The 24,546-nt window shown below is 46.1% G+C and overlaps 1 protein-coding gene across 2 annotated transcripts in view; it reads left to right on the top strand.

Moving 5' to 3' along the window:
- Ttf2 (transcription termination factor 2) overlaps positions 1-21,001 on the top strand; it is a 32,610-nt gene extending 11,609 nt beyond the window's left edge. Inside the window, exons 10-23 of one of the 2 annotated variants that reach the window (XM_041638252.1) lie at positions 1,227-1,346; positions 2,597-2,747; positions 4,963-5,068; positions 6,587-6,768; positions 7,382-7,535; positions 7,788-7,879; positions 8,570-8,652; positions 9,210-9,343; positions 10,180-10,350; positions 12,886-12,944; positions 14,054-14,204; positions 15,228-15,310; positions 17,034-17,108; positions 19,671-21,001. In XM_041638252.1, the coding sequence (XP_041494186.1) occupies positions 1,227-1,346; positions 2,597-2,747; positions 4,963-5,068; positions 6,587-6,768; positions 7,382-7,535; positions 7,788-7,879; positions 8,570-8,652; positions 9,210-9,343; positions 10,180-10,350; positions 12,886-12,944; positions 14,054-14,204; positions 15,228-15,310; positions 17,034-17,108; positions 19,671-19,815 (1,706 nt within the window). In that variant the 3' untranslated portion in view covers positions 19,816-21,001. Of the gene's footprint in view, positions 1-1,226; positions 1,347-2,596; positions 2,748-4,962; positions 5,069-6,586; positions 6,769-7,381; positions 7,536-7,787; positions 7,880-8,569; positions 8,653-9,209; positions 9,344-10,179; positions 10,351-12,885; positions 12,945-14,053; positions 14,205-15,227; positions 15,311-17,033; positions 17,109-18,777; positions 18,859-19,670 lie in introns of those variants that run through there. The other variant, XM_041638254.1, reaches the window with a different exon arrangement.
- The last annotated feature ends 3,545 nt before the right edge of the window (positions 21,002-24,546 follow it).

The raw sequence follows: 24,546 nt of genomic DNA, 5'->3' as shown, positions 1-24,546 counted from the left end.
CAGTGTCAGGTCTGTGTGCCCTGGGTTCAGAAATCTGTAGTAGAACCCATAACATCTAGTCCATCCCACGACTATAACTTCCACAAATCAGCGGAAGGCTCATGGGACAAAATCCTGGGAGCAGTCTTTGGGTCACACTTACATCCAAGTAGTGGGTTGGAGAATGTTTCCAGCCATCAAAGCATTCTGGAACCTCAGTGCCCACGGGAGTTTTCTAGGAGGTCGTTACATAGGCTGTTTCATCCCAGTAGACACCAAGGTTCCATCCTTCGGAAGGAAAGGCGGTGTTTGGCACAGAATCACATCGTATACAAATGGTATGGGCAGAGTGAGTCCCTCCTTCATTCTGAGATATAAGAGTCTTCCTTACATGTTCCCTCCAGAGGCTAAGGGCAGCCTAACCTGACGTTGGGAGCAGGCCTCTCAGGTCAGTAGACAGGCTGCCCACACTGACTCCTGGGCTGTGGCAGAAGCAGAGCTTGAATCCTAGCCCATGTGCTCACGTTTTACTTCTGCTTGAGCACAATGATTATTTTGAATGAACCTAACAACCTGAGTGAGCCTGTGTGTCACATGTGGTATGAAGAATAAGTTAGGTAAACTCTGTGACTGGTTCAGGGACAGTGCATGACACAGACAGTGTCAGGGCTAGTGAGTTGGCTCAGCAACCAACACGTGTAAAAGTCTGCTGAACTGGGCTTGATTTTTGGAATTCATGTAAAAAGTGGAATGAGAAAACTGATTCCACACGTGTCTTGGTATGTGATGTGCTCATGTGCACACACGCACACACACACAATGCATGCATATATGCACACGCACACGCATGTATATAATGTGTTCAGTTCTGGCCTTTGGTAGATAAAAGAAGTGCATGGTGGACTGTTGGAGCCGTAGCAGCATCAGTAGAGTAGGTGATAGGGTATGTTAGCTCGACATTGCTGCTTTTGGAAGTAACAGAAAGACCAACGACATGGAACTAAGAGTCGCTCAATCCACTGTTAGAAAAAATGCCACTGTAACAGAGAAACTGGGGTAGAGCAAGATATAACTAACTCAGATTGCCTTCTGAGTGTCTGACCTAGCTCTCCATATAAAATAGCAGATCATCTTTGCAAAAGCAAATACCCCACTGGGGCAGGAAACGGGTAGGGATAGGGAGTGGGTCAGTTTCTGCCAGAGGAGTCTTCTGAAGTTGTGTTGACTCTCTGTGTCTTATTTTCCAGCGGATGATATGGGCTTAGGAAAAACCCTGACAATGATTGCACTCATCCTAACCAAGAAGAATCAGGAGAAAAGCAAGGAAGAGGACAAAAGCATGACTGAGACGTGGCTTTCCGAGAGTGGTAGATTATAAGCACCTTCTGCCGTTTCCAACCTTATTTGAACCAACAGAGGGAGATTTTCAAGCCATGAAAGAAACATCTAATTAATCTGTTAGAAAACCGCGTTGGCTACTTTCCTGTGTGTGTGTGTGTTTTTTTTTTTTTTTAATGCTGAATGTGCCAGCTAATGACTCCCCCCCCCCCCCCCACCATTTATTTAAACTTAGAAAAAGTTTTCTGGAGGTAAAAGAGTTAGTTCAAAAACAGTAATTACTGTCTTCTGTTGATGGTGGGAATAAACTCTCAGGAAGATCCAAATTAATGTGCTTTTTAAAGGAATATTCAAAATGCTCAGTATGTTCAACAGTTGAATATATATCATTGAATAGAACATATCTTTATGAAGATGCTATATATTACCTGTTAATGTTGTAAATTACTGTGAACACAAATACAGGTCCTGCTTTGCTGTGTGGGTAGAAGGATGTCTTCTGCTCTCGGGGCCCATGGTAAACACTGTTGCAGCTGGGCCTCTACCCTTGCTGTGCAGCACACAGCACACGTGGAGATGAGCAGTGTGTATCACTAGATGATTCCAAATAGCATTGACTTGACTTGGAAGAGGCTTTTTTCTACTTACATATGGGCTCTATTTTACATGTAGTTTTTGGTGTGTGCGTATATATATGTGTATTTTTTTAATTTATTTATTTTTTGTGGCTTTTTTTTTTTTTTTTTTGAGGCAGGGCTTCTCTGTGTAACAGTTCTTTAGCTGTTCTGGAACTTGCTTTGTAGACCAGACTGGACTCTAACTCACAGAGATCTACCTGCCTCTGCCTCCCGAGTTCTGGGATTAAAGGTGTGCGCCATAACCGCCTGACCTTGTATTTATATTTTAATGTGGAAGTCCATTAAATTAAGATTTTCATGGGAAAAACACCAATAATTCCCTGTAATTAATCATCTCAGGAGGCCTTAGGAAAGGGCCTGCTTCCACTTCTGGCCACTGTGAAAGAGCATTACTTTTTAGACGGCCACACACTGCCCACTTTCCTCCCTGTCTTTACACTCAGAATCTACATTTTTATAGGAGAAAATAAATAATTAAGTGCTTTGGTTTAAATTTGCTTCCATTTCCTATTCCGTTTGCTTTGTGTAGAAATAAAACAGTAGTTAAAAATATTGATTGAAGGGATAAAGTCAGTCAAGAAGAAGTTACTGCTCAAGGCTGTTCAATAAATATAACTAGTTATTGCTCTCCCCCCTTGAAGACTCCTCTGTTTTTACCTCCAACGGAACACTAATTGTCTGCCCCGCTTCCCTGATCCATCACTGGGAGAAAGAAGTAGAGAAACGTGTGCACAGCAACAAACTCAGTATCTGTCTCTACCATGGGCCAAACAGAAGTCGGCAAGCCAGAGTGTAAGTCGGGAGTGCTTGGACGCATCTGCAACCCATCTAACAGGTCTTTTGCCTTTCTGCTTGCCCGTGTCTTCTCTTTGTCAGGCTTATGATGTGTATGGAAATTTTCAGTCTCCTTGTCAGACAGCCTGCGCTCAGATTCCGTTCAGTGGTTTTACTTTGCTGCCTGCTGGTCACTCCCTGGCCAAAGCTGCAGTGTGAGTGGCTTGCAGTACCTGAGCTGCCTCCAGGTGGCAGCCACATCCCCTGCTAAACCCTGGGGAATGGAGAACTGAGGTCTGAGTCTAGAACTCATCTTCCATTTCCCTGAGTGTGAAAGGAAGCACCTAGTCTTCCGCGCTGTCTCGGTAGCATCTGTCATCCGCCTACTGTAGGCAGTGTGCATGTGTGAGTGTTTATGCTGCATTTTCATACATAAGCGATTCCAAAAGTTTAGACTTAAGAGTTTTAGTAGCAGAATTGTTAGACTTAAGTAAAAATTCTTGAAAGAGGATGGATGGGCAGGAGAAAAGATCACCCCAGATGTTAATCTGTATCTTATGGTTCTGGAGGTGTTGGCTTCAATTTTCTTTCCAATACGGGGGGAGGGGGGATTGAATACTTGGAGCATTCTGGGTAAGCACCTACCACTGAACTACATCTAGACCTGCCTGCTAATTGAAAGGAACTGTTTTCTGTTTTTAACTGGGATGTGAAAATCTGAGGCAAATACTTGCTTTTTAACCAAGGATGAGAGCATTGCTGTTCCTCCTCCCATGTGGGCGCTCTCCAGCCTTCGCTACTGGATATTTTGTGTCCCAAAAGACTGTACAGTTGTCATCCAGGGTCAATTACTAGATTGGTGACTTTTATTTTTAAATATTTTTTTAATTTTAAAGGTTTATTTATTTTTTTAATTTTTAAAGATGTGTTTATTTAATGTTTGTGAGTGTTATATATGTGCACCACATGCATGCATGCATGCAAGTACCTGTAGAGACCAGAAGAGGGCATCAGTCCCTGAAACTGGAGTTACTGATAGTTACGAGCCACACAGTGTGCTGGATAGCAGCAAGTGCTCCTAACCTGAGCCGTCTTGAGAGTTTGACCTTAATCTGACAACACACCTGTTGTCATGGTCCGTGCACTCCTGGCAGGATGCAGCCTTTGTTGTCACCCACTTCTGCCCTGGAGCCTTAGAAACAATTGGAACTCACTTGATTTGCACTTTGAGCACAACGGGCTTGTACTCAGAGACATCAGTCACTTATATTTTATGCTGAGGATTCATAGATGGTACTGCCATTTGGAATTAGGTGTATCATTTTACACCTAAAGAGTTTATTGCTGTCTCTGAGGTACATGATATTAAATCTAGTCAAATACGATTCCTGCCTTTCCTTGGAGCCTTTGTCTGTAAATAATGTAGGAGGTGAGCTGATCGCTTACTAAGTGAAGCTCGGAAACCCAGCCCGAGTTAATGGGTTTTCACAGGCCTGTTGTAAAGTGTTGTAAGTGAGAGGGGACCGTTGGCATCGCCCACCTCAGATCATTAGATATCAGTTTCCAACCCTGCCCTACTCTGTTCTGACCAGGTCATTGCAGACTTACTGTGACTGCAGCTAGAGATTTTCTTTTCTAACTCACTGGATGGGAAGAGTTCTGGCTACAGTGAACATACTGTAGTAAAAATGGTCACGTTGGTAAGAGGTAGAGAACTCTGGCAGAAAAACCTGCCCTCATAGTTCATATGTTCATACACACAGAGGGACAGGGAGAGTGCATAGTTCATATGTCCATACACACAGAGGGACAGGGAGAGAGTGCATAGTTCATATGTTCATACACACAGAGGGACAGGGAGAGTGCATAGTTCATATGTTCATACACACAGAGGGACAGGGAGAGTGCATAGTTCATATGTTCATACACACAGAGGGACAGGGAGAGTGCATAGTTCATATGTTCATACACACAGAGGGACGGAGAGAGCATGTGTGTACCAAGGACATGATTACTCGGTGTCAGTTCTGCTTTCGTGTCTTCCTGCCCTACGTTTTGTTTCTGTAGTTCTGGGAGTTGAACCCAGAGCCTTGAGCATATTAGGCAAGCACCTTACCACTGAGGTATTCTTTCTCTCCAGTTCCCTGGGCCTTTTTATAAAAGAAGTCAACTCTGCCTGTGGCAGGCTCCAGGAGGAGTTGTTTACTGTTTGCTTTGTATTGTATCCATGCAGGCTCTCTACATACGACATCGTGATTACTACTTACAGCCTTCTGGCCAAGGAGATTCCCACAACGAAGCAAGAGGGAGAGGTCCCAGGTTCAAACCTCAGTGTGACGGTGAGGCTTAGGATGCCCGGGAGGAGAGGCTTAGGATGCCAGGGAAGTGGAGGTGGAGGCACACATAGTCTAATGGGAGAGATAGCAAAGGTATTTTCCTGCAAGGAGAAGAATCTTCCAGATATTCCACCTGTGGACACGAGTCTTTCTTCCCACTGCTCTTTCTTAACCCGGCCAAGCACCCAGTGATAAATTAGTACTTGGCACAGAGTTCAGCTGTTTTTAGGACTAAAGGAACATGCCCTGTAGTTGTGGTAGTGATAATCACACATGGATGCAGGAGAGTCTCCTTCGCTGTTTTCAGCCCTGTGGGGGTATACTTTCATGTATTTTAGTTTAGTGTATGTGAGTGTGTGTCACCCTGTATTGCCTGCCTTTCCTCTGCCTCCAGAAAGGGCCTTGCAAATAATAGGGCTGCAGGTCGGAGACTGAACGATGACCTTGAAAAGTTCTTAGTTCGTAGGCAGATTCAGGGACTCTTGGCTGATGTGCAGGCTTTATTGTATAATTTTGTGAGGATTTCTCTATTTTGGGCGATTTATAGAGTATTTCCCAAGCTCACAACCAACCTCAGTGCCTTTCCATGGCTCTTGAAATAACCCCCAAATTCCATTACATAATGTCAGGTACCTTCCAGTCTTGCCCTCTCTCTGGCCTTCATCTCTCCTCACCTGCTCCCTCCCCGTGGCACTGCACACTCTGCACACCATCACACCTGCCACTCTCTGGTTCTCTCTGGATAGTGCTTAGCCACCCCCTTTTGTTCGGGTGCATCTTCCCTAAGCGCGTTCAGGAAGCCTTTCTGCACTGTTCGGTTCAGTGTTTGGATGAGTCTCCTTGGCTCCTGGTGCTCACTTGGTTGTGGCTGTTCAGCTGGGGGGATGGGGAGCTCTGCCATGTGGGGAGGAGAGGAATTCCTGGTGCAGCAGGCTTCCTCCGCCCTGTAGAGTGACTTCTCAGCTGGGGGGATGGGGAGCTCTGCCGTGTGGGGAGGAGAGGAATTCCTGGTGCAGCAGGCTTCCTCCGCCCTGTGGAGTGACTTCTGTGTAGACTTCATGCTCTGTCTGCATCTTTTCCTGTTGCTGGAGTTCGAGTTCCCTGAGTGTGTGAGCTGGCCTTTCTATTTTTGGCTTAGCATCTTACAACTGAAAATAGGCTTGTAGTCAATTTTGTGGATATATTTTAATAAGCGACTGAATTTTCAGCCTTCTACCTAGTGTGTTCCTGGCCAAACATTGCTAATAACTGCTGAATCTGGGTTGAAAGAATAAATGAAAACTCAAACTACAAAGCATTTTACCCTTGGGATTTTAAGTTCAGAGACAGACTCTTAAGTGGCCATTTATTTGAACTTTTTGAGAAGTTCGCCCTTGGTTTCTGAACTTAGTTCAGTGGGAGGGTCTAAGCAAATTAGAGGGTCTGCAAGGATGCTCAGCACTTACTGGTCATGTCCCTTCATCTCCTTGAGGAACATGCGTGTCCCTGTACTGGTGTTGGCTATTACTTTGTCTCTTCCAGGGCATCTCAGCACCTTTGCTTCAAGTAGTCTGGGCTCGAATCATATTGGATGAAGCTCATAATGTAAAGAACCCTCGAGTCCAGACATCCATTGCTGTGTGTAAGCTACAAGCTCAAGCCCGGTGGGCTGTCACAGGAACCCCCATTCAGAACAACCTGTTGGATATGTATTCACTATTGAAGTGAGTGACCTCTTGAGGGTCATTAATGTGAACCCCATCCCTAGCCTGCAACCCTTCATCATTATTTCATGTGTAGTGTGTGTGTCCAGGTTGTCTTGTGTAGCAGGTAGCAAGCTTTAAAGGGAAAGGATGGATACGCATGAGAAAGTATTGTCAATTCGCAGGCTGATACCAGTATTTTATATTTATGTAAAAGTACAGAGCAGCTTGAGCTACCGTTCTTCAGTCTAGTGACTGTTTTAGGCTACTTTGCTTTAAAATACTTGGAGTAAGGGCAGGATTGCAAACAGAAAAGAATGCCGATTTCAAAATGCTTATCTTTTCAAATGTGCCCATAAAAGGCTTTGGCATTTCTTTGCTAACATTGATGCTTTAGTAATAAATTCTAGCTGTGTATGTCCTGTTATGACTGTTTTCATTGTTCATGTCGAATGTACATCTTTACAATGTCGTTCTCCTGATTGCCATGTGTCTGTTTGGCCTTAGACATTGCTATGGAATTCATTTTCAGGTGGGATGGGGTGACAGGGGTAGCAGTTCTGGTTTGTTTTCATTGTATCTTACTTTGAACACTAATTCTATCTTCTCCTTGCTCTTCCTGGCTCTACAAAAGGTTTCTCCGCTGTTCCCCGTTTGATGAGTTCAGTCTTTGGAAGAGTCAGGTTGACAATGGTTCAATGAAAGGAGGAGAACGGTTAAGCATTTTAACCAGGAGCCTTTTGCTAAGGAGAACAAAAGACCAACTGGACTCCACCGGTAAACCTTTGGTAACCAGATTTCTGCCTATCCCCAGTGAGGCCAGGGAAGGAGGGTGACCAGGACCTCAGGTAGACCAGCCTTGTGTCAGGAGCCTGTCCCTTCTAAGGAGACCCTCCTTAGAGCAGTCCCCGATGCTGTGTTGGCACAGTCCTTTCCAGGGAAGGGAGATGCTGTCCAGAGGTTGGCATGAGAGGGCCAGTGTGCTAGGCGTCTGCTCTGAAGAGTCCGTTGGCTTACAGAGCTTCCTCCTCCCATTGCAGGTGCCGCTGCCCCAGCGTACATTTCAGCTGCACCGTTTAAAGCTTTCTGAGGATGAATGGGATGTTTATGACGTCTTTCTTGCAAGGTCCAGGTGGGTGCCATGAAGAAGCACCTTCTCTGGCTTCCCTTTCTTGGCTTGGGGAGAAGTCTGGACTTAGGTTTCCTTCAGTTTCACGTATGATCCTAACATGTTACAGCTTTATATTCCGGAAAGCCTCCAAACTCTGCATTTTTTTCTTACTGCCTTTTCTCCTCCCTCCCTTCTCCTTGATTTTTCTGTCTCATATACATTGAAGGCAGATTCTTGACCCGACTTTTAATTGGCTTGTTTACATAGAAATCAAGCTGCAGAATCTCCGCTCTTTGGGGGCTGTTTTGGATAATGACTCTCTTTGACCTTTAACCTACCACCCAACATCTCACTGGAGCTCAAATCAAAAGCAGCTTTGTAATCTTTGGTATTGTTTGTTCTCTGCACTTTCTCCAGAACTTTTGTCATTCCTGGAGTCTCCGTTTGCTCCCTTCTGCGTGGTACTTTCCGTTTCCAAGAATGGTTTTTGTCTTCTTATACTTTATACTTACTACCAATTTCAAAAGTTTTGTTTTGGAAATAATGATAATAATTGATTATTGCTTTGTCTGTGGCTCCCGTTTGCTGTGAGCCGAGTGAGCATTGTTTAACCAGTGCATCCTCTAACCTGCCCAGACCCTGCTCCAATTTAAGCAGCAGTCTGGCTTTAGTGACCGTAATATGTGTATTTCCTTTCTTGTTCTGAGATAGGTCAGCTCTGCAGTCCTATCTAAAGAGACATGAAGGAAGAGGCAGCCACCCTGGAAGAAGCCCTGATAATCCATTCAGTAGAGGTAAGCCAGGGACATTCAAACGTGTAGCCACTGAAAGGGGACTACTAGCCGTTAAAATAGCAGAAACAGCTTATGGGCCCCAGGTAGCAGAGAGACTACATGTTAGCAAAGCTCGTTAAGCCGGAAGAAAGTACACTGATCTCAAAACGTAAGGACTTCTTCCTCTTTTTTAAATCTGCATTATTTAAAATACAGGCAAGGCGACAGAAAACCCCAGTACTTCATCTGACTCGATAAGCGTATGTCACAGAGCTGTTAAGAAGGCTCAGCTGATGAAGGTGCTGGGCACCAGGCCCGACAACCCGAGTTCAATCCCTGGGGCCCATGTAGTGGAAGGAGGGTGGAGCTGAGTCCTTGGGGTTGTCTTCTAACCTCCACGTGCTTACCATGGCACACATAGCACCCCAAAAACCTTTTCTTTAAAAAGTATCACAGCTAAATTATTGAATCTCAGATCAAAAACAGGCTAACCAGCCTCACTCAGTTCCCAGTTCTTCCCAGATTTCCCTATTTTAAACCCTGCCCTGTTTCCGGGGTCTTGTCTTCTCTCTTGGAAGTGGCGCAGGAGTTTGAGTCCAGTGTGCCCCCGTGCTCCACTCCAGCAGACGCACTGAGACCCAGCACCGTGCACGTCCTGTCCCAGCTTCTGCGACTCCGCCAGTGCTGCTGCCACCTCTCTCTGCTGAAGTCGGTGAGAGAACACACTGGTCCATGGTTTCCAACTTAGGGACCAAATGACCCTTTCACAGGAGCTGCCTGGATCATCAGAAAATACAGATGTTTACATTATGGTTCATAACAGTAGAAAATTACAGTTATGAAGTAGCAATGAAAATAATTTTATGATTGGGGTCACCACAACGTGAGGCACTATATTAAAGGTCACAGTATGAGGGCAGTTGAGAACCACTGCTCCAGTCTGCTCTCACCTCTGGAGTCCTCCATAACCGGGGCCCAGGCTCTCAAGTGAAGGAAAACGCTGGTCTGCAGGACTTTAATGGCTGGAGAAGAGACTCATTTCTTATACTTTATATAAATGTTTGTTAATTCTCATGATTTTCATGGCAACGGATTTACTTTTTTTTTCTTAATCATTTTTTGTTTGTTTGTTTTAGGAACACACTTTTAGACCAGGGAGTGACACTGTGTTAAGGGATCCATTTGTGAATGCTTTGGTGTCTCAGAATGTCATAAGCCTATGTGGTGACTGTTGGTCAGTCCCGAGGCTTATGAAAACTCAAGCACAAACCAGAAGGGAGCTTTACTCTAGACAGAGGCGTGTCTAGAGTCCTCACTACGGCCTTACTCCTTTGACTGTCAGCTATAGGAACTATGAAAGCAGAATGACTGTGTAACCTGGCTGACAGGCTGGAGCTTGGTGAAACCCTTCAGGGTCATGCTTCAGGCAGGGCCTTTTCCATAATATCAGAGATAAAAAAGATATATTGCTCTTGAGTGTTAGAAATCAGCTGGAAAGAAAGCTGCTACCTTCTGTCCCATTCCCACCCCTCTCTCTGTTCTTCCAAGGCCCTGGACCCGACAGAACTGGAGAGTGAAGGCCTCAGCCTGTCCCTGGAAGAGCAGCTCAGCGCTCTGACCCTGTCCCAAGTTGAGGTCTCAGAGCCGTCAGCCACTGTGTGTCTTAATGGCGCATCCTTCAAGGTGGAGCTTTTTGACAACACACGAAGGAGCACCAAGGTACGTTCGTCACCTCTGTGCTTTCCAGAAAGATGGAATTACCTTTCTTGCCTGTGTTGGAGTAGCTCACTTATGCACATGGGAAGAGCAGGTGAGAGCGAAGTGAGGCCTCTCTGCTTCTAGAGCCGGCTCTGGGCTTCAGGCCGCACTTGTCAGAGAACTCTAAAGCCTTCCTTCACGGTGGGCTTTCGGAGAGTGATTTGGGACAGCTCTCATCAAGGAAGAGTCTCTGTCACAGAATACCGGGAAGGGCTGCCACTTTTTGCTAGGAGCTGGGGCTGAATGAGCAGTTTGTGTAGGGAAAGCTTGGAAGGCAAACTGCAGAGACATGGCCCTGGAGACTGTAGTGTGCCAGCGACAGTGGCACCGACTTGTTGGATGGCTTCCATCTGGGAGTCTCGTTCTCTCAGAGTGCCGACTTTGTTAGTCATTCAGCTCTAGTTCATAAAAGATTTTTAGGGCTAAAGGGCTTTATTACAGGAAGACAAAGCTGTGCTGCAACCAGAGGCCTGCCTCTCTGTTGGCTGACAGTATGCTTCATTAGCCCGCTACCCTAAAGTAGGGCTGCTTTCTCCACGTACCCTAAAGTAGGGCTTGCTTTTCTCTGTTCCAACCTTAAGCTCCTTTCCCAACCTCAGCCGCTCTTACCAAAGCTTTTCTAAAGATGTGAACTAGAAAGGAAGTCACTGATGAAACAGAATCATACCAAAAGAGAAATGCTGCCTCTTAACTAAAATCTAAAATGGTTTGTTTGTTTGTTTGCATGTGTTATTTTTGTGTGCATTCCTTGTCAGTTGTAGCAATCAGAGGATAGTCTGTGGGAGCTAGATCTCTCTCTCTCTCTCTCTCTCTCTCTCTCTCTTTTTTAAATTAGGTGAGGCCCAGGGATTGAACTCAAGTTGTCAGGCATGGCAGCAAGCACCCTTACCTGCTGAGGCATTTTGCTTTCCCTTAGCTAAAATTTTAGAACATGGACCTAGATATTTACCATAAATAACTGAAGAATAGTAAGAGCTCTCAATGTGACCAGATTGTATATTCTAGCATCATTAGAGTTAGCTGCTATGGCCTTGCCTGTACTCAGCTTCTTAACGCGAGCCCATTGGTAGATTCTAATCGTGTTGAGCTTCGTGTGGGCAGGAAGCAGCACAAAGGCAGCAGAGCTCTTGTGTTTTCTTCTGTGTCTTTTGGCTAGAGCCTTCCCTCTTCCAGCCATGTTCTAGAGGCCAGCAACACAAGAGTGGGCCAGACGTGTGGCGTTCAGCTCCTCAGAGCAGCTGATGAACTGGGGGCAAAGGATGATGGCTTAGCAATGACTGTGACGTGTGATCAGAACCAGGACAGTAGAGACAAAAGCGGAACATATGTGGTAGACACCTGACCCACACTGAAGTTGGGGAGACTTTCAAAAGGTGACACCCATGATACCCAAACAAGCCCTGAACAATGACAGTACCAAATAGACATACTAATGTGGCAGAGAGAGAGATCTCACAGGATCCTGTCCCAGCACAGAACGATAGGTAGCCAAGAGCAGCTGCTGAGAGATGGAGCAGTCTCTCCCAGCGATGCGATCCCTACTTGGTTATCCAGTCCTATTGTGAGTCAGCCCTGTCATGAGTACTGCATGAGCTGGGACCTTGGTGGATTAGGACCCCAGGTGGGAGACAAATACACCATGTAGACAGAGCTGGAGGGTAGAGTTTACTGAGATAAAGAGAATGGGGGAAGAGAGAGAGAACGGGAGACAGAGATGCAGAGAGAGAGAAGAGAAAGAAAAGAGAGAGACAGAGAGGGAAAGAAAGCTGCCTCCTTAGAGAAATAAATGGCAGAAAGAAAGAGCGGGAATAGATGAAGCTTGTCTCTTAAAGGGACCTTTTGTGCCTGTATATAGACTAGGACCCTGGACTGACCAAGGTACTGCCTGGGTACATCCTGCTAGATGACAGGGCAGGCCAGCGTAATGCCTGAATCCTACCAAGCCCTAAAATCATATACACAAGATCTACTAAATGGACCACATAGGTTATACTGGTATATATATGTGTGTGTATAACAATAATAAATAAAAAGAGGCCATCAGTTTGAGAGGGAGTTGGGGAATGCGTGGGAGAGGTTGAGGGGAGGTGATGTAATTATATTTTAACTAAAATCAGAAAAAAATTTTTTATACAAAAAAAATGACATTTAGGCTGGCATGGAATATGATATTCTGAAATAGAGGAACCAGGTATGGCCTATTGAGTAAAGAATTGCAGTTTGATTGACATGTCCTTTGAGGAGGGCTTAGTGAAGAATGAGCAGAGGTCAGAGAAGATGGACCTGGCAGGTCAGAGGGGGCTTGGGCTTTATCCTCAGTGGGAAGTCATGGAGAGGAGGGCAGCCTGCTTACATTTAGAAATAGCTTCTGTCCGCAGCCGAGTGATGGACAGCCAGGCCAGAAGCACAGAAGCCGCCCAGGAAAGTGCCTCTAATTCAAGAGAGAAGATACAGAAGTGAATGGCTTAAACTGCAATGTTGTGTGACCTTTCCCAGGTGTCTTCTCTGCTGGCAGAACTGGAGGCAATCCAAAAAGGCCCAGGGCTCCAAAAGAGGTGAGCGCCATTTCACTGCGAATACAAGGAAGGCTGCAGTTTGCGGTGCTCTCGAGTCTTAGTTTAAGTCATGCCTTGCAGAAAGCACTGAGGTTATGGTATGAATTCCTGTAATTCCTATCTGAAATATTGTGATGTGCATTGATCAGGGTCCCTGGCTTACCACACCCCTGAGGATGGGGTAAGGTAGGAATCTGAAAGAGTAAAGGAACAGAAGCGTGGGAGGGAGAGCAGGAGCTCCAACAGGGAGGAGCATAGTGGGCAGCTACTGAGCTGCGTACGCTGGGCTTACAGTCAAGTGGGCTCATGTGTCGTTTGCTGTGCCTTCACATGTATATGTAGCACACACAGATGCATCTGTATTACATGATTGCATGTGCATGTATGAAGTAGTTCTCTATGAAAATTTAAAGCTCTGGTTAAGACATGCTTGGGGTGAGCAACCTAGCAGCTGTTCTGGTGGCCACAGGACAAGTAGCTCGTGGCCCTTTTCTGCAGGACAACAGGTTTTTGGATGAGCACTAGGGCCTCAAACAGAAGTCAGCTGGAGGCATCTTCACTTTAGCCCAGGCAGTCCTGTTCTTCTGACTAACACCAAGTGAGAGTGGAGCTCAGAAATAGATGGAAGGATTCTGAACTTACAGCGTGACCTTAAATGTGTGCCCATGTTAGCTCATGCCACTACCATGAAAGGTCTCACAGGAGACACTTAGAAAGCGGACAGATTGTATGGCTCTGGAAGCTTTAGTTACGAGTAGATGCTCCCATTGGCTTATGCTGTTGGTGACGGAGCAAATGGCATTACCAGGGGCACACGTCAGAACAAGTAGTCGCATGTCAATCAGGAAGCAGGGAGGAAGAGGTGAGTTCTGCAGTCCGCTTAGAGGACTGCCTCCCCAGGCTCCACCTCATAACCATTCCCAGTACCCCAGCACTGCCACCTGGGAGCAAGCCTTTACACGCAGGTCTTTGGGAAACAAGCCCAGCATGACCTTGCCCGTTAACAACAGGGTCCTTGTGTGCCTTTTGGAACTAACCTTGAGACTAGTGGTGTTACAGCCTGTAGAGGAGACTGCATAGTCTTGGTGGCTTGTGTTTTCTTCCCCTAGTGTCATTGTCTCTCAGTGGACCAGCATGCTGAAAGTGATAGCTCTGCACCTCGGGAAGCACAGACTGACTTACGCCATCATTGACGGCTCCATCAACCCCAAACAGAGAATGGACCTGGTGGAGGCATTCAACCACTCCCGGGAGCCTCAGGTATGAACTAGGCCCCACAGGTCCATGCAGTTGGTCTCGGTTATAACGCAGCGTAATGTAGCAACTCAACTTCAAAAATATTGTCTTGATCCTTCCAGATGTTTATCATTTATTAGACATTTATTGGGGTCCTCACCAGAGTACTCTAAAAGGAATAACCTACGAGGACTAAACTGAAGAGTCAGCAGGCCTGGTTGTGATCAGGGGAATCTGTGTAGAGGAGGAAGCCTTGGTGGGTCTGTGGGCTTTTGACTGAGATGCAGAACAGGGCTGTGTAACAGGTAAGGATTCAGGAAGTACTAGTTGAGAGGAACGAAGGAAGGGTGACTTAGTGTGGGGGGCATGATCACAGTTTGGTTAATGCAAAGTTGACCCCCCCCCCAAGGAACTGAATTACAGTGTCCATGTTTTTTGGCAGACTGCTTTGTGAGGTCGACTCTCTGTGGGAATGTGAGCATTTTTTCAAAGATGAATGTAAGAAATAGCATCTTAGTGCACGCCTTTAATCCCAGCACTGGGGAGGCAGAGGCAGGCGAATCCTTGTGAATTCAAGGACAGCCTGGTCTGCAGGGGCTACTTCCAGGACAGGCTCCAAAGCTACAGAGAAACCCTGTCTCCAAACAAAAAAAAAAAGGGAAGAAATGGCATCTTAATGTTTGAAAACATTACACGGGGAATTGAAAAGAACGTGTTTCTTGTGTTTTGATCTTCTTGAACTAGAGATGGAAAGATGCTGGTTAGCTCTTTCTGTCCCTACAAATACCTGGCGTAGAGAGAAGGGACTGCTTTTGGTTTGTGTTTTTGGAGGTTTCAGTAGTGCATGGTTGATCAACCTCCAAAGAAAGTTCCCAATGTCTTGAAGATGAGTAGTACCAATCCCATAAAGTTCCACTGCCTCTGGTCTAGCACCATGATGGGGACCAAGCCTTTGCCACCTGGCTTTTGGAGCACTGAAGACCCAGCCTATGGCAAATGATTATAAGACCAAGTGTGCTGAAGTTGATAGAGTGTTTCCTTCTGCAGGTCATGCTAATCTCCCTCTTGGCTGGCGGTGTGGGACTCAATCTGACCGGAGGGAACCACCTCTTCCTTTTGGACATGCACTGGTAACCAGGGTTTTCCTTGAATTGCTCTTCCTGCTATGCTGTCTGACCTCATAGGTTATGTGCCCTTTTAGGGAGTCGTAGACACATTCTGTATAGCCGTCTAAGTGACCTGTAAGGCCTGCTGGGGCATTTCATAACTACTTCCAAGTAGTTCATGAATTTTATTGTTCACTAACTTCTTATAAAATCTAACATTTTTTCCCATAAAAATGAGGAACACAGGAAAAAATAAGAAACCGGATATGGTGGCACATGCCTTTACTCCCAGCACTCAGGGAGGCAGAGACTGGTGGATCTCTGTGAGTTCAAGGCTATCCTGGTCTACAGAGCAAGTTTCAGTTCCAGGACAGCCAGGGCTACACAGAGAAACCTTGTCTTACAAAACAAAAGAGGAGCACAGGTTTTTCTCATGACTAAGAGCTACATTGCTCAGTTTGAAGTCTCTAGAATACTATTTTCCAGACACAATTGAGGAGCCAAGGAAGTCTCAACCTTTGTTATACCAGAAAGAAGAAGGGTTTTCTAACTGATAGAAATACTTATGTCCAGCTTTGGGCTTCACCGTGTGTGGCTCCAGCGCCTTGGTGCGTGCTCTGCTTGGCACAAGACAAACGCGGTCATGTGTTGCTAAGTGGACTCACAGTGCCAGTTTTTGACTTTCTACTTATGCAGACCAGGTTGCTGTGGCGGGCTTTGTTTTTGTTCTGTAGTGCTGGGAACTGAGCCTGGGGCCTTGCACATACTGATCTAGTTGTGCAAGCTGGCCTTGAACTTGGTCTGTAGTCCAGGCATGCCTGGTATTGATGCTCTTCTGCCTCAGTGTAGCTCCGATTTCAGGCCTGCACCTTCATACTTTCTTCCAGATGCTGTTTCTGGGGTGATGTGTCTTAATTCTCCACTCAGCCTCAACCGATGCTGTTTTTGTGGAGAATGTGTGTAGGTTTACTTGGGCTTTTCACATACACAGAAGTGAGAAAAAACATACTAGGAATGATACCAGTTTTGAGATGGAGAGATAGTACTCAGATTCTAAAGAAGAAGGATGAGGTCCAGTTAGAGTTGATAATGAGAATCTATGAGGAAGAGAACAAGTTCTACCTCTTTAGTTGACGTCACTGAACACTAAAGTTGAAAGAAATATTTGGGAATATTAACCGGCTCTTGTTTCCAAGTAGGTTCTGAAGTGTGGAGGGTATTGTTAGATCTGTCTGTGGTCATCAGCTGGTAAAGACTGGATAGGAGTCCTGTTCACATCCGTCTCTTACAGGGACTGACCCATAACAGTGCTAAGAACATTGGAAGCCTGTTCCCAGTTCCTCAGCAGAGGGTAACTTTTAGGTCAGTTCCTTCTAGAACGGCATTGACAGACTTCTGTAAGCATTTCAGCTTCTCAGGGCACATAGTTTTCTGTTGCGTATTTGTTGTTTTTCAAGACAGGTTTCTCTTTGTAGCCCTGGCTGTTCTGGAACTTGCTCTGTAGAGCAGGCTGGCCCCAGACTCAGAGATCTGCTTGCCTCTGTCTCCTAAGTGCTGCAGTTAAAGGTGTGCACCCCCACCTCTCAGTTCTATTGCATATTCATATTGTCTTCTTAAGCCCCTTTGAAAACGTAATGACTATTGTTAGCTAAAGAAGCATACAGAAATGGACTGTGATTTGGCCTTGGCGGTAGTTTGTCAGCCCTGTGTGCAATATTGGTGTTTCTGAGTTACACCTCTCTAACAGGAACCCCTCACTTGAAGACCAAGCATGTGACCGAATCTACAGAGTAGGACAGGAGAAAGATGTCGTCATACACAGGTAAGCAGAGGTGCCAGGCCCTTCTCAGCGTCTTCCTTCATGAAAGCCTTCTCTGGGGAGTATTTTCATAGACTAGGAAGTGTGGCGACCCCTGCACTAATGATTTTCTGTGGGCACACCTCAGGGTCACTGGTCAGGAACGGAAGAAGTAATCTGAAGCAATCTGAGGTAATCATGTTGGTCAGGGCCAAAAAGGAAGTGAGTATGGTGACAAGCCACAGCTCACCAAGGAGGCAGCTGCAGAGGGATTGCTCCTGCCTGTTGAGGGAGCTGCGGGTCTCTTCCCCAGCCTGGCTCCCGCCACTGGCTAGCTTTACCTGAAATAACAACACACAAATTATATTCTTTTAAACACTGCCTGGCCCATTAGCTCTAGCTTCTTACTGGCTAATTCTTACTTCTTGATTACCCATTTCTATTAATGTGTGTAGCACCCCAAGGTGTGCTTACCGGGAAGATTCTAGCCTACATCCATCCTGGGTCAGAGCTTCATCGTGTCTGCCCGGGAAAGGGGAGCATGGCGTCTGTCTGAGGCATCTTACCTCACTTTCTCCTCCTCCCAGCATTCTGTTCTGTTTACTCCACCCCCCCTATGTTCTAACCTATGAGGGCCAAGCAGTTTCTTTATTTTTTAACCAATGACCTTCCTCCATCACCTGCCCACCCCTGCCCCTTGTCATTTTTACCTTTCAGTGTGGCATAGTCTCAGTCATACAGAAAGCTCGTGTGTGTGTGTGTGTGTGTGTGTGTGTGTGTGTGTGTGTGTGAGAGAGAGAGAGAGAGAGAGAGAGAGAGAGAGAGAGGTGATCAACATTAGAATGTTAATGTCAGTGTAATACTAAAGCCTGATCAATCCATATTCGGTTTCATCTCTCCCAATGCTGTCCTTCCCACATCCTGTGTAGCATTTGGTTATCGTGACTTTGTATGCTTTAATCTGGCACAGTGCTCCCCTCTCTGATTTTGACATTGCCTTTGAAGGCACACACAGCCTGTTTGCAGAGCGCTCCTCTTTGGGGCCTGTATGGCTTTGGGAACATCAGAGCGTGTCCCTCTGCTGCAGTCCACTCTCATGGCCCTTCTTTTGCTTTCTTTGCATGAGGGGTCTAGTGAAGAGTTCAGAGGTCACAGTCAGTGCTGCCTGCCTCCACCCTTCCTCAGTCTTATATGAAGTGCCTTCCACCCATTTCATATGAGTTGTCCCTGTTGGGGGTCACTAGTGACCTCCAAAATTTGCCACATGCAATGAATATTAATTTTCCTGTCTTATGCTCATTCCATATTTTCCTCCACTAAGTCTAAAATCTGTATTTTTAGTTCCACTGTCTTCCAAACTTCCAACCTGGGTATCCAGATCCCTCGAGCCATCTAAACCTAAGCAGGCAGGCACTCATCTGTCTGCATTCATCCTGTGCGTTCAGACACCAAAGTGAATGTTACAAGTATAATTACATCCTCCAGGGTAAAAATGCCAGTCTGAAATGTTTGCGTCCTGCTGCCTCAGGACAGACATTTGCATTATCTATATGGATGGTGCTTGTTTATTTAGCCATACAGCCAGAAACTAAACTCCTTCCTGTCCCTCTTCCCATGCCCAGGCCTTCAGTTATATTTTCTAAACTGCTAATCATCCTTTCTTTCCCACCCCCACCACCCGCTCCCTATGCAGCTCACTGGTTCCTGTCCTCTGCATTGCCAGCAGAGGGCTCTTTTAACTGATGTCTGTTGAGACACGGCACACCTTCAATGGCTCGCTTCCTGTACGTTTACTCTCAGTGTCTTGGTGTGATGGGGATAACTGAGGACCTGGCCTAGAGCTCTTGAACTTTTGCTACCAGCAGACTTGCCTGGAGAGTATGCTCTTTAACTAAACATACCGTGTTCTGAAGCTCAGCTACAGTTTGCCCCTGTTCTCTTTCCCTGGGATGTTGTGCCTACGCCACCATGTCATGTAGCAAACCCCTGGTCATCCTGCATGCCACACATTAAGAGTTAACTCCAGTAGAGCGTTCCTTGACTGACCTACACAGATTGCCTTTCGTACCCTGGACACATTGCCACTGTACCACTTCCTCTGTCTTATTATTTTTATTATTATTATTGGATGTTCATATCTTTGTTTTCTCCTATAGAGGAAAAAAACTACACCCTTTTTTGTCACTTCCCATAGGACATGGTGTATGTATATATAAATTCATACTTCGTGGGCACTTGAATGAGGCCTGGTTATGGTATGGATTAGCTAAGAAATTAGACACTGCACTTAAACACACACACACACTTGTCAGGATCTTGACCTTTGAGGCCCTTCTGACCTTGTCAAAATAGAGTTTGAGTGAAAGCCGGGCCTCTACATTTTAGATAGAAATGCAGAGACCCTCACTTCAGAAAGAAAGTTAGTCTGAGGCGCATCGCTTTAAATGGACACACTTGAAGGTGCGTGGATTCTCTGCTCTCACCAAGTGCCAGGAAATCATCTCCTTTACAGCTAAAGGAGAGAGAACTCTGAATGTGTGCGTGGGTTCGCCGCTTGGACTCACGTCTGTTATCATCTGTTCTTAGGTTCATCTGTGAGGACACAGTGGAAGAGAAGATCTTACAGCTCCAAGAAAAAAAGAAAGATTTGGCCAAACAAGTCCTGTCGGGGTCTGGAGCATCCGTCACCAAGCTCACGCTGGCTGACCTCAAGATCCTCTTTGGCATCTAGCTCCCTCTGCTGGTGCTGGTGTGCACTAGGCTCTGGGGTGGTGCTTTTTCCTGTTTTTCATGATCCTGGAGCCTTAGATCGCATTTTACCTAAACTGAGGCATATTCCTATGCCAGTGATCGAGGGGAGGCCACCATGGTAAGCTGGTTAGTCCATCATGTTTATCACTCTGCTTGTTTAATGTGTGCTATAGAAACCACTTGGTTATTTCAGATTTGAGCCTAGCATGTTGGCGCATGCCTATAATCCCAGCCCTTGTGAAGCAAGCGGATGGAGAGTTCCAGGCCAGCCTGAGTTAGAGACTCTCAAAACAAAGCACAGAAGTGCTATGGAAGCCAGTCCTAGTCAGTAATATTTCCAGCACTCAAGAGGCTATGGCAGGATTGTGAGTTTGAGGCCAGTCTATGCTACAGGGTAAATTCCAGGCCTACCTGGGCTACAGAGTGAGACCAAGTCTTTAAAAAAACCAAAGCAAACCAATGAAAGCTTTGGCATTAGATGGTTTGGGAGAACTGTACAAATGGATTGGTAAAGCTCAACAAGTCATCACAGGCCTGGTGACAAGTGCTTATAATCCCAGCACTTTGGAGGCAAAGGCAAGCGGCTCTTGGGTCTGAGGTGCTTTGGCAGCCTTAATTACATGGTGAGACCCTGTCTGTCAAACAGCCCCAGAGCCCTGTGTTGCCACCTCAGCTGATAAGAGACCTGATCTTAATCACCTTCCCTATGTAGGCTCTGTGCTGTCTTCTTGCTGGCAGGCTGCTCCTCGTAAGCCTCTCTGTGAGCAGGAAAGAGAGAAGAGCCTGCAGCCAGTCATCTCTGGCTGGATGAATCCAGGCAGCTCCTCCGGCTTGGGGTCAGGATATTTTGCACATAAACAGATGCTGAGTATTTATCATGTATCATCTAGCCTCTGTCATTTAGCCTGTGCGTCATTGTTTCATTTAGGAGTCTATCAACATCAGTGTGACTGTCACTCAGGGTCATCGCTGAATCATTTAGTATTTGTTCCCGTTGGTATCAGGATTTCTATCATGTAGTATTTGTATTATTTAATGTTGATATCAACTTTTGTTACCGCTAGCATTTACTATTGTATTATTTGGTTTATACCATTCTACCACATTGTATGATCATGGGTATCATCTAATAAATGTGTTCAACAATGTCACAGAGGTAATGCTGTGTCCCCAAGCCATCTTTTCCTCGGAGCATCCAGAGACTGCCTGCTGCAGGTGGGAGCCACATTACTGAGTAGTAGTGGGGGAGCGTGAAGAGAAGTAATGTAAGGAAATAGGCTAGCCTGTGCAACTTTCTAAATGGCTCTTGTTTCTGCAACCTGCTGGAAATGGGAACTGAAGGGAAGATGCCACTAGATCAGGGTTCTCTTCTTTCCTTAAAAAAAAACATTGTTTGAGATCTTCATACCACATCCTCCACCGCCACTCTTCCCTCCCAACATGATGTGCTCTTTCTAAACCCAAGACTACTCAGTGTGACAGTGTGTACACACGGCCAGCCATGCACCGGAGCACTGGCGGCCAGCAGATGGGAGGGAGGGAGGGAGGGGGGAGGGAGGAAGGGAGGGATGGAGCGGGGAGGGAGGGGGAAGGGAGGGAGGAGAGACCGCATCCTTGACGCAAACTGACACTGTCCCTCCCCTAGCAGCCATCAGTTGCCGAGAGCTCTTAAGCTATGGGATGGGAATTTATAAAGCCCTCCTCCATCCATGCTCAGATTTGCTTGATCTTATGCATAAGCCACAGCTACTGTGCGTTCATGTGTGTGGTGACCTGTCATGTCCAGAAAGAACAATTTCTGAACTTAATTCGGGCCATAGATCATTCTGTCAGACTTGGGTGAAGGCCCGAGCCCTATGTTCACCAGTCAGTTTGGCAGGAGATGTGGCCCCTTGTAAAAGTAGGTAGCGACGATGTACGCTGGTGGGAAGAAATCAACTCTGAAACTTCCACTGCGCTCGAATTCTGCTCTCTCCGTAGCTGGATGCAGAGCTAGTTAATAGGAGGTTTTAAAAATTTATGTTTTGCTCCCTCATTTGTAAGGTGGACCTTGTTTTCATAATGTAACGGCAACAATGAGATTCCTAATAAATGAAATGAAGGCAGTAAAATTACCCTTTTGAAGTCACAGGATCCAAGTATAATAGAGCCGCCTGAGAAGGAGTGGCCCTCAGCAAGCGTGTCCACATCTGGCGGTCATTAGCTGACCGATCTCCATGGGTTAGTTCCAGGTCCCTTGGACATACAGCCTTTTGTCTGTATGGTGTATGAATTAGCATAGCTCACATACTACCCTGGGGACACTTGGTTTGCCAAGCAGATCAGTGATGTCCACCTGTGGGGTGGACACTGAATGCCCACTTCAAACACCGCTGAGACAGAGTCCTAGCCTTCAAACTTCTGAGTCTTTATTTGGAGAATACAGAGATTCTGAGCTATATTCAAAGCCCATCGGCAAATGCCTCTAAGTAGACTTTTCCTGGTATCTTAGAGACTTCCTTCATTTTTCCTGTTCTGATGGCAAGCCAGCAAAGTTTCCGAATTGCCTGAGGTAGGTAAGTATTCCTACCAAAGTGAGATGCTAGTGATGTCTGTGGGTGCAGGAAATGTGGAACCACCTGATGGAACGGGGTTCGCCAATGGTGTTCTTAAATCCTAGTTAATGCTGTAAGTGGCCTTCTGGTGTCCACCTCAGCTTTAGGTTCATTTACTTTGTTGTTCTGTGATCTGGGGGACTGAATCTAGGGGGCCTAGCTACTGAGAACTCTATTGCTAGGCTACTTTCCTAGCCCCTGTTTTACTTCTTTTTAAATGCTTATATTTTGGGCACTGACAGTCAAGTCCAGGCTTCAAGCATACTAGGCAAGCACTGTTATCACTGGGCTGTACCTCAGTCTGTATGTTCATTTTAGTTCATATGAATCAAGCTATTACTGTTTCATTTTTTTTTAGATAAGGACTCTTTTAACCCAGGCTGATCTTGAACTTGTAACCCTCCTGCCTCAGCCATCTGAGTACTAGATTCTTTAATTAGTCACTATGAGTGGCTCACTAACCAATTTCTTGGTAAGATGGTGCCTTTGCACCCTAATCAAGGGCATCACCTCACATTGTAGTGACAAGTTGAGGTGCCGTGCTAAGCCCTGCCAGGCTCACCAAGCCTGTGCAGGAACCTCCACTTCCAGTTTTCTTTTCATATGTGCCGGCCCACTTCGGAGCTGGCCGTGAACAGTCGGAGGTAAAAACCCTTTCCACATCCTGAAGTGCCATACAGAACTCATGGCAGCGCTCCGGGACGGTGCTAGAAGCACTAGCATACAGAACATGGGTGCAGCCACAGAACCTGGGTGGAAAGGATTCAAGACAGTAAGCAGGTCCCATGGTTGTTCCCTCCCGATGGCAGGCATGTTGCATTTCCGTTCCGTCCCTCACAGTTGTGGACTCCGTGGTACATTGTTTCTAATTAGCCCTAATTCCATTTTTACTGATGAGAACACTTGAATATGGATTATATGCCTAAGAATTCAGATTGCCTGTTACTTCTTTGTGCTTGCAGATCGGCTTTCTTTGTCTTCCTGTATCTTTCTAGGGCTTGAAGCTGTGCGCTGCTTAGTTTGCCAGCTCGATAGAAACCAGGGCCATCTTGGAAAACGCTTCCATCAGATTGGCCTGTGGGGCCTTTTCTTGACTAATGATTTCTGTGGGTGGTGCCGCCTGAGTTTGCGGTCCTGGGTTCTAGAAGAAGCAAGTTCAGCAAGCCCTGGAGAGCAAGCAAGGAAGCAGCGCTCGTTCATGGCCTCGGATTCAGTACCTGCCCTGCCCTTCCTCAGTGGTAGCTGGCCAAACAGTCTTAACAGTTGTCACCAACGCACAGTGTTCTCAAACATCAAATTCCAAGGTGTTTCCTTCATGGAGGTTTATGTTTGACTTTTCTCTTAAATGTCGATCAAAAAGAGCATGCAACATACCACAGCTGAGTGACATTCTAGGCCCTGTCAAACTCCAAGACTCCTCTTGATATGCAATTGGGAACAGCAATAGGCAGAATGCTACCTTTATGGGGTGTGACCCCTTTCTTTAGCGATCATGTGGGGTAGTATTTTTGTTTTCTTTATTCAGGGTCTTGCTGTACACCCTGCAACCCAGGCTGCCTCTGTTTCCCAAGTGCCAGGAGTATAGGCATATACCACCATCTCTCCCTCTAATGCTTCATTGTGGCCCCTTAGACACAATGGTATTTCCTCCTGAGTATCCGGTACAGAGAAATGGCTCCAAGGTGAAGCCAGATTCTCCTACACCAAGAGGGTAATCATGGGAGTATAGATGGACATGTGTAAGAAAGAAAGGATGCTGAGGCAGTTTGAATGTAATTACCCCCCCCCCCCAAGTTCATAATGAGTGGCACTATTGGGAGGTGTGGCCTTATCAAAGGAAGTGTGTCACGGAGGGGACGGGCTTTGAGGTTCCTTCGCTCAAGCTTCGCTCAGTGTAACACGGACATCACTCTCTGCAGTTTGTAAGCTGTAGGACTCTCAGCTACTTCTCCAGCACCACATCGGCCTGGATGCCACCGTGCCCCACCATGATAATGGGCTGAAGCTCTGAAACGGTAAGCCACCCCAATGAAATGTTTGCTTTATGAGAGTTGCCATGGTCATGGTGTCTCTTCACAGTAATAGAAAGTCCAAATGAGGCAGATGGGAAATGCTTC

This window comes from Microtus oregoni, unplaced genomic scaffold (assembly GCF_018167655.1).
Source record: "Microtus oregoni isolate MIOR12 unplaced genomic scaffold, Mior012 000054F_ref0000373, whole genome shotgun sequence".
NCBI classification, from domain to species: domain Eukaryota; kingdom Metazoa; phylum Chordata; class Mammalia; order Rodentia; family Cricetidae; genus Microtus; species Microtus oregoni.
The sequence above is the reverse complement of the archived record's forward strand: the minus strand, read 5'-3'. Positions and strand labels throughout refer to the sequence as shown.